The 13,331-nt window shown below is 44.2% G+C and overlaps 1 protein-coding gene across 1 annotated transcript in view; it reads left to right on the top strand.

The window, feature by feature from the left end:
• The first annotated feature begins 95 nt into the window (after positions 1 to 95).
• HSPA14 (heat shock protein family A (Hsp70) member 14) overlaps positions 96 to 13,331 on the top strand; it is a 41,389-nt gene continuing 28,153 nt past the window's right edge. Inside the window, exons 1-7 of the mRNA XM_029616302.1 lie at positions 96 to 308; positions 7,994 to 8,074; positions 8,160 to 8,242; positions 11,688 to 11,736; positions 11,826 to 11,931; positions 12,233 to 12,323; positions 13,194 to 13,298. Of these exons, the coding sequence (XP_029472162.1) occupies positions 252 to 308; positions 7,994 to 8,074; positions 8,160 to 8,242; positions 11,688 to 11,736; positions 11,826 to 11,931; positions 12,233 to 12,323; positions 13,194 to 13,298 (572 nt within the window). The 5' untranslated portion in view covers positions 96 to 251. The remainder of the gene's footprint in view (positions 309 to 7,993; positions 8,075 to 8,159; positions 8,243 to 11,687; positions 11,737 to 11,825; positions 11,932 to 12,232; positions 12,324 to 13,193; positions 13,299 to 13,331) is intronic.

Below are 13,331 nucleotides of genomic sequence, written 5' to 3'. Positions count from 1 at the left end.
TGCCACGCGCCCGGGTCCTGCTCCTCTGAAACGTCACTGCCACGCGCCCGAGTCCTGCTCCTCTGTAACGTCACTATTACGCGCCAGAGGCGGGATATTAGAGGTGTCCTGCAAGCGGTGGGGGATTGGCGGTCTTGTGATTGGTTGAGCAGGGTCCTTCCCGGGACTGTGAATAGTAGACTAGGGGTTCTCTGTGCTGTGATTGGTTACGGGTAGGGATCCCGTGATACATCGCGGTGCCGGGGACTGTTATGGCGGCGATCGGTGTACATCTGGGTTGCACATGTTCCTGTGTGGCTGTGTATAAGGTAATGAGGTGTCAGGCCTGAGTTGTCAGCTCACCGCTGGTCAGTCGAACACGCTGAATCAGCTCCGGGGATGCCTCATTGCTTACATTTACGGTTCTGATTTTCTTAGAGACATCAATACGAAAATCAGAGCTAGAAATCCACGCATGCAGTGAGGCACCCCAGGACTGGATCGCCCTGTTCAGTTGACCTGGGATGAGGTGGCAACCCTTCTCGACTTATGGGTTGTTACTGTGTAGAGACCCAGCTAGGCTGTTTCACCTAAAGTAATGCTCCGGTCTATCAGTACTGGTGTCACTACAAGTATTAGGACGAAGTCAGGCTGGGAAACGTAGCCTGCACAACAGGTTTAGGTCCTGGAGAAGACTAGATTTGTAGCAAGTTGTGATGCATTTATAGGACCTGACGCGGCCACTGTTATAATGTGTGAATGAGGCTGTAGTAGTTTGTGTAAGTTCATAGCTGCTTCCTGTTTAGGATATTTTTAATAAACACAACCACAAATTTTAGAGAGACACCAATTTAAATATTTTATTTATTTGAAATACCCACATATATCCCTACATAGACATTTAAAACTAAGCTAGCACATTCACACATTCATACCCCACAATAAAAATACCACATGAAGTTTGAGATGTTAAATAGAAATTATCAAGTGTTCTTTTCGTCATAAATACACATATTAACCTAATTATTCAATAATACAAAATGTAAAACTTGTAGACAAAAGATATCTTCGTTTCGCCCCTATTAGGGGCTTCCTCAGGGACTTATATTTGCAAATTTTTGATTGTATTCATGCATGAGATCACAATCCAGAGCCCATGTTATACAGCATTTCCTTAAAGCATATCATTTACTGAGCTCACGATTCAGGGTTCCTGTTCTGCGGCATACGCCTTAAAGATTGTTATGCACTTGGCTTTCATTCACTATCCTTTTAAACGCAACCGCCAACCTGCATGCTCAAACTAACATGATTGTTTCATTGGAAGTGACGTCAAACGGCGTCACCCGCAAAAGATACTTAGGTAATTAGGTTAATATGTGTATTTATGACGAAAAGAACACTTGATAATTTCTATTTAACATCTCAAACTTCATGTGGTATTTTTATTGTGGGTATGAATGTGTGAATGTGCTAGCTTAGTTTTAAATGTCTATGTAGGGATATATGTGGGTATTTCAAATAAATAAAATATTGATTTAAATTGGTGTCTCTCTAAAATTTGTGGTTGTGTTTATGACAGTGAGATAGGGAGTGGTATCCTAAAGATTACCCTTTGTGTTGTAATACCTAGTAGGATATTTTTAATGGCACGATATTGTGCAATTACGTTAGCTAACATGGTAACTGCCTTAGTGGCATGCAGGATTTGATGAGAGAGGTAACGGTGGTAGGGCCACTTGGCAATAGTGATCATAACATGATCAAATTTGGTCTAATGACTGGAAGGGGAACAATGTGTAAATCTGCAGCTGTAACATTACATTTTCAAAAGGGAAACATTGATAAAATGAGGAAAAGAGGAACAAACTGAAAGGTGCAGCTGCAAAGGTTCAAAGTGTACAACAGGCATGGACATTGTTTAAAAATACAATCTTAGAAGCACAGTCCAGATGTAATCCATGCTTTAAGAAAGGTGGAAGGAAGGCAAAGCGATTACTAACATGGTTAAAAGGTGAGGTGAAAGAGACTATTTTAGCCAAAAAAATAAACACATCCTTCAAAAAATGAAGAAAATAGGAAAAAGCATAAACATTATCAAGTTAAATGTTAAACATTAATAAGACAGGCTAAGAGAGAATTTGAAATGAAGTTGAATATAGAGGCAAAAACTCATAATAAACACTTTTTAAAATATATCTGAAGCAGGAAACTTGTGAGGGAGTCGATTGGACCTTAGATGACTGAGGGGTTAAAGGGGCTAAAGGCCATTGCAGAAAAACTAAATGAATTCTTTGTTCCTGTGTTTTACTAATTTATTTATTTATTTTTTATTTTTATATACCGATATTCTTGTATAATATACAAATCAAACCGGTTTACATTAAAACAGAAGATGTAGGAAAAATGTTTCCTTTGTCTAATACATTGACCCTTTATAACAAGGAAATTGTTAACAAGGGATAAAAACTAAGAAAAAACATGGTGAAAGGTAAACAAAAGAAGAAGAAACATAGAAGTATAAAAATGAAAAGGTGGCACAAAGGGTTGCACGAAAGGGAGTGCCCCTTTGTTGCGCGACGCCTGGTGGAATGGCGCCATTTACCGGCTCGCCGCTAGGTGGGATGACGTCAGAGGGGGTAGGTCTCTTTCTCACTGCCTTCCTCCCATCATTCTCTTTTTAATTTCACAGCCGGATTTTTCCATTTGTTTTTGACCTTTTCTCTTCAGCGATTGATTTTAAAAGTGCCCAGTGCTGGTGGGCTGCCCCCTCCGCATAGGTGCCTGGTGGAATGGTGCCGTTACTAATGAGGATGTTGGGGAGATACCAGTTCCAGAGATGGTTTTCAGGGCTGATGAGTCAGACGAACTGAACCAAATCACTGTGAACCTGGAAGATGTAGTAGGCCAGATTGACAAACTAAAGAGTAGCAAATCATCTGGACCTGATGTTATGAATCCCAGGGTTCTGAAAGAACTCAAAAATGAAATTTCTGATCTATTAGTTAAAATGTATAACCTATCATTAAAATCATCCATTGTACCTGAAGACTGGAGGGTGGCCAATGTAACCCCAATATTTAAAAAGGGCTCCAGGGGTGATCCAGGTAACTATAGACCAGTAAGCCTCTCCTTCACGTGTGAGACTTCAGAACGGTCCTTCAAGCAGTAATTTTTTCTAAGATAGACTATTGTAATTCTATCTTACTAAGTCTCCCTTCCTCTTCCATCAAACCCCTTCAGATGCTCCAAAACGCGGCAACGAGAATACTGACAAACACTAGGAGAAGAGATCACATCTCTCCCATCCACAAAAACTTACACTGGCTGCCAGTACACTTCAGAGTTATTCACAAGTCCATCACCATCATCTATAAAGCCATCCATTACCATGCTCGGCTCAACCTTCAAATCCCGCTCAGACGACATACCTCTACCAGACCCATCAGAGAAGCTTACAGAGGATCATTCTATGTCCCCCAAACCAAATCCACACATCCTTATCAGCCCGGGTGGGAGTTGGTTGACTTCTCTTACGTTGGGCCTGATGAGAGGCTCCTCTCACTTCCTTCTCTTCTTTCTGGCCCAGTGGGAGGCTGTTTCCTCCTTCACCCAGATCAGAGCGAGACATTGTCAGCTCCTGCTGTTCTGGGCCTGATGGGACGCAAACTTTATCTTCCCCTGAGTCTGGGAGTGATGCTGCGGATGATCTCTGCACCTTGTGGAGGGTGGAGGAAAGGAGGTTGGGATGCTGAGAAGATGAAAGTAGAACAGAGAGAGAGAGTGGGGGCTGCTAAGCAGGAAGGGGATAGGAAACGGGGGGTCGGGTTAGCAGGGCAGGGAGGGAGAGTCAAGCAGGGAAGAGAAGGGAGCACAGAGAAGAGGATGGGGAGGGTCAGGAATGCTGGGCAGGGATATGAGTGTGAGTGGGTGATTGAAAGGGAGTAATTGGGAAAAGTGAAGGATGATGGAGGCATGGAGGGGGAGTGACGGGGTGCAAGAGCCATAATAATAATCATAATCAAAACCTGGCTCTTCCTCCAAGCATACCCCCAATCATCATCATCACCTACTAACACCCTAACCCTACCACCCTCTCGTACTAACACCCCCTCCACAGGACCTACACCCACACCCTCTAAGGAAATACAAACCTCACACCTAACCTCCAGCACATAATATTTGTCACTTAACGCAACCGTACACACTTCCTCACCTCAAGTACTGAGCCTCTACGCGCTTATACAATTTTGTATATAACATATGTATATGTCAATAATCACTCGACCCCTGTACATATTTTTTCCTTATGTACCAGTTTTCACCCTCCCATGCCCCCTCCTCTGTCTCGATCACCCCACCCCCTCCTTCCACAAGTTATCTAGTTATTTGCTCCGTTTTTGAGCTTATGTTATACACTGTTTCTTGTAAAGGCTTTGCCTATATATCCTTGTTGTAAGTTATCTGTAAACCGGCACGATGTGCAAACGGTTGTCGGTATATAAAATTAAATAAATAAATAAAAATAAATAAATAAATATGTCAGTTTGGGGAATGTGCATTTCTTCTCTCTTTGTACTTTGCTTAGTGCAGGAGGAAATGTATTTCTGTTTCTAGCTCTGCATGCAGAGGGGCTTTTTGAGGTTTCCATTCCAATTTTTGTCTCCACATTTGTAATTTGTGGTCTTTTCTTCTGTATTTGGAGAAGGTCGGCTCTGTACGTGTGACTGAGGTGTGAGGTATTTTACTAGTAGGCAGGGATTTATATTGATCTTCTTTGTTGCGTTTTCTGACTCTCAGTAGGACATGCATTGGTGTTGCACTGCTGCCTCTTCATAGGAAGGGCTATTGCTGTTTGAGTTCTTGGAATTAGTGTTGCAATGGTAGGGAGGGTTTGCTACCCATGTGCTCAGTGATTTTATCTTTCAGGTTTTGTATTTTACAGTGCGCCTGGTAGTAAGGGAGTTTGTGTTTCTGCTACTGAGATAGCACCAGAATCAGAATATCTTTTTTATATAGCGAGTTAAATTTGAAATATATTGATTATTATGGCATAAAGATCAAAAACGCCACAAATAAATCAAATTCCCTCTTCAACATAGTAAAGAACCTTATAGAAAGCAACAACACTAGCAAACAAACCTCTAATACTAACAATCTGAGCCAAGACCTAGCAAAATTCTTTAAAAACAAAATTGACAAAATCTCAGTCTCCTTTTTTTAAGATCCCTCACAATACTTCTCCACCAACCTCCTGGTCAAAGTTTGAGCCAATTTCCAGCATTAAATTAGAAAAGATACTTCAAAAAATAAACCCTGCTCGACATGAACTAGATTCTATTCCTACCCGAATTCTAAAGGAAATTTCAAATATTATTTCCCCTATACTTGCCTCAATTATAAACAAATCACTTGAAGAAGGTCTTCTCCCATCCAATCTGAAAACTGCAACTATTACTCCTATCCCAAAGAAAAAGAACCTAGATCCCAATGATCTAAATAACTATCGTCCAATCTCAAACCTTCCTTTACTTGCTAAATTGATCGAGAAAACTGCTTTACTTCAACTAAATGAACATCTTGAAACCAACAACATACTTCACCCCGCTCAACATGGCTTCAGAAAGAACCGCAGCACTGAAACCCTTCTGTTAAACCTAACAAACAAATTAATAAGAGGCTTTGATAACAATCTGAACCATTTACTAATTATGCTAGATCTATCTGCTGCCTTCGATACTGTGGATCACAATTTACTAATATCAAGCCTTGCCAACATTGGCCTTACTGGAAATACCCTTGATTGGTTTACTTCATTTCTAAAAGGCAGGTTTTTCAAAGTCACATTTAATAACGTCTCATCTGATCCCTACCCTCTAGATACAGGAGTACCACAAGGATCTGCATTATCTGCCATCCTTTTCAATATTTATCTTCTACCACTCTGTAATTTCATCTCCAATCTTGGCATCACCTTCTTTCTTTATGCTGATGATATTCAACTTCTCATTCCCATAACATCTACCATTGAAGAAGCTATATATCTCACAGTAAAATACCTCAACTCAATCAAAACTTTCCTCAACCAACTAAAACTATGTTTAAATATGAACAAAACCGAATGGATCTTAATAAAAAGAAACTTCTCTACTCAAACCTCTCAAATTCCATACATCCAAATCGACAACTCCAAAATACAAATGAAAAATCCAATAAAGGATCTTGGCATTTGGATTGATTAAGACCTGAGCCTTAAGAATTGCATTGCCATAAAAACGAGAGAAGGCTTTCATAAACTCCAGATCCTAAAACATCTCAAACCATTACTGTACCCGAATGACTTCAGAACAATTCTTCAGACCCTCATTTTCTCAAGTCTAGATTATTGCAACACAATTTTCTTAGGACTACCTAAATCCTCCCTAAAACCACTACAATTACTTCAAAATGCTGCTGCACGAGTACTAACCGGAAAAAAGAAGTTTGATCACATCTCTCCAACCCTAAAAAACCTTCACTGGTTACCTATTTCACAAAGAATAAGATACAAATCCTTAACCATTCTACATAATGAAATTTACAAAGACAACAACTCATCCCTGGACAACATGATTACAATTCACAAATCACCCCGCTCTTCAAGATCTTCTGACAAATTACAGCTATTCATTCCTCCTCTCTCATCTGCAAAACTATCCTCTACCAGACATAGAGCCTTCTCTATAGCTGGACCAACAGAATGGAACTCTATCCCAGGATACCTAAGTTCCATCAAAGATTCCAAAAACTTCAAAAAAGAACTAAAAACATGGTTGTTTAGACAATCATACACAGAATGATATGAACTATATATACCATTCCCAACCACCATCTAAAACCCAAATACTTCGTTAATAAGTTTTATGCAAAATTAAACCTATATTGTCTCATTCTAACATGTTATAATCTGCTTTTGCCGAGATGTTATATATATATATATATATTCTCTGTTTGGTGTTATATTTATAATTTATAACTGTTCATTGTATGAATTTGTTGTTACACTGTAAACCGGAATGAAGGCACCCTGCTATATTTCGGTATAAAAAAGAATATAAATAAATAAAATCCTAGTTCTGCTCTGCATTCATTGTTTGTGGACGGGGGTGGGCAGGTTCCTGTGGATGCAGAGTAAATGTTCACACTTAGCCCATGATGTGTTCAGTGTGTCCCGCCTGTAAGCATTATCCTGGCAGCTGTGTCCCTATAGAAAAAAAGGTTGAGAACCCCTGGTCTAATGCATTCCTCGTGGTTTGGAAAACTTACGGCAAAGCACTTTCTAAATAAATTTAAAAGGAAAATTAGAAAAGAAGTTCTTATAGAAACAGAGAAAAACTTGAAGCGTGGAAAATGATGGGAGGTAAGAACCAGAAGACTCACCTGCTCTTCCCTTCTCTGGTGCAGTACGGCAGTGTTTACCCTGGCTCATGCCCTCTCGTACCTGCAGCACCGGAATGTAATCTGCTTTGAAATGCCGAAAAGCGGAATATGAATCAAATAAGAATAAATAAAGGTCCACCCTCGTATTTAAGGATCCTCTAGAATTCTCTTACATGTTGGCCTCTGGGAGGTAGTTCCATGTATTTATCACCCTTTCTGTGAAGAAATATTTCGTTGTTATGGCAATCAACATAGGCAGGCTGTATTTAAAAGCCTTTATCGGGCTCTGGGATTATTGACTGCTCCCTTTCTGTTGTCCAGATATTTACAGTGCATGTCATGACCTTCCCTGTAAAGCATTGCCATCTATTACTACGGTTGTTGTTAAAATTGTTGTCCCTCCCGACGCAGCCTTGGCGAAACACGGGGTCCGTGTCGGGGGACCCTCTGTAAAAAGTAACTATTGAAGATTTATATGGACTCTGAAATATTTACTGCATGCGTTCTGTTTGTATTATATTTGCTGAGTGCAGTCGTTGCTCTTGTGTTCTTTGGATATGACCTTCCTTTGTGACATTTTGCCTTTCCATTTAAGGATGGCCGTGCTGATGTGGTTGCGAACGATGCAGGTGACAGGGTCACGCCAGCCGTTGTCGCCTACTCAGCCAGCGAGGAGGTAATTTCTCTCAGAACCGCAGAGTTTGAACTCCTCCTATTCCATGAAATCCTGCATGTCTGACTGTGAAATTCTTTTCTTCCAGATTGTTGGGTTGGCAGCAAAACAAAGCAGAATAAGAAATGCATCAAATACAGTAGTAAAAGTGAAACAGATCCTGGGGAGGTGGTAAGTAATGGAGCGGAGAATGAAACATCTTTTATTTGTGTGCCAAAAAGATTCTCAGACAAGCGTCTGCATCATGCGGTCATGGGTTAAAAGCTGCTGCAGTCCTCCCTGCATTTCTCTAATTCTGCACTCTCCACTGTACCTTTATCAGTCTAAGCTGCTTCCCTGCACTATAGAGAATAGCTCAGTTCAAATGTATGTTTTCTAGCGTGTAGCCAGGTGGACTCAGGACCACTGGGTTATGCTCCCATGCCAGCAGATGGAGACGGAGTCAGGTTTCAAAGCTGACATCACCCTACATACATCCCTGCAGTGACCTCAGCCCTCCAGTATTTCTCCGTCTCCAGCAGATGATGGATGTGCTTTCCCTATGGGGATTGTTGTACTTTTTGGAAGGAGAAATTCTACATTTAAATTGGAGAAAAGATTGAGCCCTGCTCTCCTCCTGCGGTGATACCTAAAGGTCCCTCTCCCACTTGAGAATTCCTGAGATGATTTCCGAGATCCCTCAGCGGTGAGCCTTGGTCCGTTAGCTGGTTCCCGGCGTAGACTTTGCTGCTACTGTAGCAGCTGAAAGACAGTGAGTTCAGGAAGCCAAGCGCGGCAGTGACGGCCAAAGCCCTCTCCCCCCACAGTCAGAGACTGTCTCTGTACTCAGCAGGTAAGCAATGAGCCCGGGTATGTTTGGAGATATTTGGAATGGGTTTGGGTAAGACGTCCTCAGGTCTTCTCGCGCGGCATGCCATACCGACGACGTTCCCGATCCCGTTGGGGTAAGAGGAAGTGGCTTCCGAGTGGGTTCAGCAGCCCTCCAGTGGGCTAGGCCCCGCTTTAGGTTTGGTTGCCACACTGTGTGGAAGGCCGCAGCAGCGCTGCCATCTTGTGCGCATCTTTGTGCCCTCCATAGAGCATCGGTACGTGCAGTGCCTGTTGGCTCTGCGCATGCGCTGTTGTTCGCATAACATCGCGCTCGTACATACACGCACCACTTAGTATGCACACAATTCAAGCAAAGCTGGGCGCACGGGCTGTGCGCGCGCGCCTCGCCATGGCCCGCATAGGCGCCCAAAATCTGTGTACATAAAATTTTAAGCGCGAGCCGACTGAACAAGCACTTACTGTGGCCAATGGCTCCAGCAGTCAAGAAACCTAAGCGCCTTTCTCTCTGCGCTGCTTCTCGCGTTTAGGGCTGCACAGCCTGACCTGGATTCTTGCTTGTGTCATTAATGTGAGGAATCCCAGGGAGAGCCGGCTCCTCCCATTCAGAGGATGGGTCAGCCACAGCCTTAGCTGGAAGTATTTTTATTTATTTATACTTTATTTACCGATGTTCTGTATATAATTCATACCGGTTTACAGCAAATAAAATGAATTAAAAACAGTATACAAAATATACATTCAAAATTTTCTTACATATTATATAAGACAATCAACTAAAACTTGATTGTCTTCCATGGGAGAGGGAAATTCAGTGGCATCTACCCCAGTACTTCCTGGCTTTCAAGCCTTTGTACAGGCACAGACTGCCTCCTCACTTGCCCCTGTCCGGATGGAAAAATCAGCAGGAAATCCCTCCCTCTCCCAGTCCTATCGGCAGACCTCGAGGCATGCCTCGACTCACCAAGGGTATCGCTGGCAGGGACCTGGATGGCACGGACGAAGAAGAGGATCCAGATTCTTTGGAAGATGGGGAAATCCCCCCTGCTACGGTTTTTTCATAGAGACGAATTGCCGGCCCTGGTTTCCCAGACCCTGAAGATGCGCTGGGAGTTCCTGAGGTGGACTGTAGGACAGAACCAAAGAAGAATCCCATTCTGATTTCCCTACGGGGAAAGCCTCTTGCTAATTTCCAGTACTGGAATCCATCCAGGAGTTGATTGACCTGGAATGGGACGCCCCAGAAGCAAGATTTAAAGGTGGACGAGAGTTAGAAGCTCTGTACCCACTGGATCCAGCAATGAGAGAATGTTTGCATTTCCCTGAAGTGGATGCGCTGGTCTGTGCCGTCTCTAAGCGAACAACTATCCCAGTGGAGGGAGGAGCGGCCTTAAAGGATGCACACGATAGGCAGATGGAGTCCATCCTTAAACAGGCCTTTGATGCAGTAGCAATGACCTTGCCGATCGCTTCTTGTGGTGCCCTGGGAGCTCGTTCGTGCCTGCTCCTCTCTCGGGAGGTGGATGACTCGGGGGGTGAATTCCAGAGCGGCTATGGAACCCGCTGCCACGGGCTCGGAGCTAGTCCTTGCCTCGACCAGAGGAGTGGCCTCGGTGGTGGTGGCGGCCAGAAGGCAGCTGTGGCAGGGCAAATCTCTCAAAGATGCCCTTTAAAGGCTCACTCCTCTGCGGAAGCGAATTGGAAGAGCGGGCCAGGAAAGGGGGCGAATCTCCGGTAACCCGGCTACCAGAAGATAAGAGAAAGCAGTTACAGCGCCGCTCACCTAGGAGGGGTCGATCCAGGGGCTCCTGACGCTTTCGCCCCTACAGAAACGCGACATTTCAGAGGTCGACAGCCCCAGTGACGTTTTGCCAGCCCACCCTTTTAAAGGGCAGAAATCTCTGTTTGCAGGTTTGTGGTTTTTCCTCTCAGCCTGGTACTAAACTGATATCTAAATTCTGTGTTGAACTGTTGGGAGATTTAAGGTCCAAACCCACGCTCATTCAGGCACGGGCGGCAGATTTGGGGGAGTGGGACATAGATCACAGCTCATCGGAAGGAGGTTCCGGTTCTTTATCGATGGAGCTCGACACCGATAAGGCAGAAAGAAGCTTTTTCCAGACATGTCAGGTAGGCGCTATGAACTGTGAAGAACCTCCCCTCTTTTGGGCTGCAGTATTGCGTTATTGCATGGAGGAGCCCGGGGTCGTTCCCTCCTTTGGAATTAAACACATTTCCACAAGTATTGCTTTTGCAGGTTTTATTAGCCGCGCGTTTGGGAATCGCAGCTTCCTGGAAACAAGTGGCTTGCCCGTGTCTTCCTGAGGTGGAGGGAAAGTTATTTTCAATATATGACCTTAGCAAATTGTCTGCAACCCCTACAGGTACACTTAAAACAATTTGCTTACCTTATGTCACGAGGTTCCGAATAGATGGCTCGGCTCATGATTCCTGTGATTGCCAGAGAAGAAATTCACTTTTTCTTTGTGCATTGGTGGAATCCAGGGGGTCGGGGGGAATTTCCGGGGAGGGGAAAAAGATTTGTATTGATTTCCCTTAACTCTACTGTATTGTTTTACGGATTCTGTAATGCTTCTGTTTCTGTTGTTTTTGGAATCGATAACATTTTCAATTACAAAAAAATTCATTGTTGGCACAGAAAAGAATAAAAACCTGGGGATGTTATTTCATGCATTTGCACTTCATGGGTCTGGCTGAATTGTTTTAAAGATTTTGTAACATACATTTTTTGACTGAGTAACTGTTAAATGCTGTCCTTTCTCCTCAGCTCTGGCGACCCGGAGGCTCAGAAGCACATAGCCGAGAGTACGTGTGCAGTAAGTGGCTGCTGCCTTGTAATTGTCATTTGCCTCGCTGTCCCCGAGCAAACACAAACTCTTAAGAACTGGTTTAATTTCACTTCCAGATCATTGAAAGAGATGGAAAACCGAGATATGAAATAGATACTGGAGAAGATCTCAAACATGTTTGCCCTGCCGATGTGGCCAAACTGATCTTTAGAAAGATGAAAGGTAAGTGCGAGTCAGCCAGATGTGCACTTTGTGTCTGTAGGGGAGGGCGCTCGCCGCTTCTGGCCCCCAGGGTCTAATTCAGCAGCTGTTCTTCTCGTGGAAGGACAGGGCCTGATCCATGTGTGTAGGCCCTGGGCTTGGGCTGATTCCGGTTCTTTGCTCCTGCCCTGCTCACGTAGACAAATAGTACACGTTGGGCCCTTGGCAAAAAGAGTTGGAAAAAAAACAAAACAACTTTCAGCTGCTCCTTTTTTTCTTCTTCATTGTTTGACTCTAAGTCTGTGCCTTTCGTCTTGTCTAGAAACCGCTCAGTCCGCTTTGGGTTCCGACGTCAATGATACGGTTATCACTGTGCCGTTTGAGTTTGGGGAGAAGCAGAAAAGTGCGCTTAGGTAAGATTTGGATGCTTTCTCCTCTCCTGTGGACAGATGTGCAGGGAAAAAGGCTTCCATTCCTTGTTTTCCGCGTGCAGGCATTAGGTAGCTGGGGAAGCTCGGTGAGAGCTCCATGCCGAGCCTTTCCATCTTCCCAGGGCATCAGCATTAGTCAGCAAATAAGCTTTTCCATTGGACTAATGCAGTGCCTGCCAACACCCTGAGCTCCGCACTGACCGGAAGCAGAGCCCTCAGAAGTTAGTCCAATAGAAAGAGATCACCCGCCGCTTGTTCTTTGACCTTTTGTTTCTCCGAATCTCCAAACGGCCCAAGCACCCGGCTTAGCTGTCCACGTGAGAGCCTGTGCTTTCTGCCGTGACCTTGCTGGCTAGGCTGGTGCTGAACATGAAGCCTGATGGACTCTGCTGCCCCACGGATGTCACAGTCTGGCTGTATTTAGGGGCTTAGTCAGGGGGGTGTTTCACCGTGGAGGTTCTGGCCACCTAACTATGAAATTAGGCAGCTGGATGCCTTTTGAAAATCTCTCCATACCCGAGTGAATGTTCAGCTGCCCCCCTGACCCTAGCGTGCACGGTCCCCGAACCTCACCAGTAAGCTTCACTGTGCTATGTTGGCTGAGGCTCTCTCCCTCTAAGAGCTGTGAGCGCTGCCCCGGGCTGGGCTGGGGATTTTAACCCTGATTTGCCGCATGGCAGCACCCAACACCGCCGCGTAGCTGTCGGACTGTGCGGAATGATCTTTGTTCAGTTTCAAGGTCGTTCCGTTTGCTTGTTCTTGCAATTCTGCTGCTTGTGATATATATAGTGCTTTTGTATGGGAAATAAATCCTTCATCTCGGTTAAGTGCGAGGTCTGGAATTGCTTGCAGAGAAGCGGCTGTGGCGGCAGGATTGAATGTCCTGAGACTCATTCATGAGCCATCTGCGGCGCTCCTGGCCTATGGCATTGGACAAGAATCTCCCACGGGGAAAAGGTACAGCAATTTAAATGGGGAGACGTTGGCTGT

Source organism: Rhinatrema bivittatum, chromosome 9, assembly GCF_901001135.1.
Source record: "Rhinatrema bivittatum chromosome 9, aRhiBiv1.1, whole genome shotgun sequence".
NCBI classification, from domain to species: domain Eukaryota; kingdom Metazoa; phylum Chordata; class Amphibia; order Gymnophiona; family Rhinatrematidae; genus Rhinatrema; species Rhinatrema bivittatum.
The sequence above is the reverse complement of the archived record's forward strand: the minus strand, read 5'-3'. Positions and strand labels throughout refer to the sequence as shown.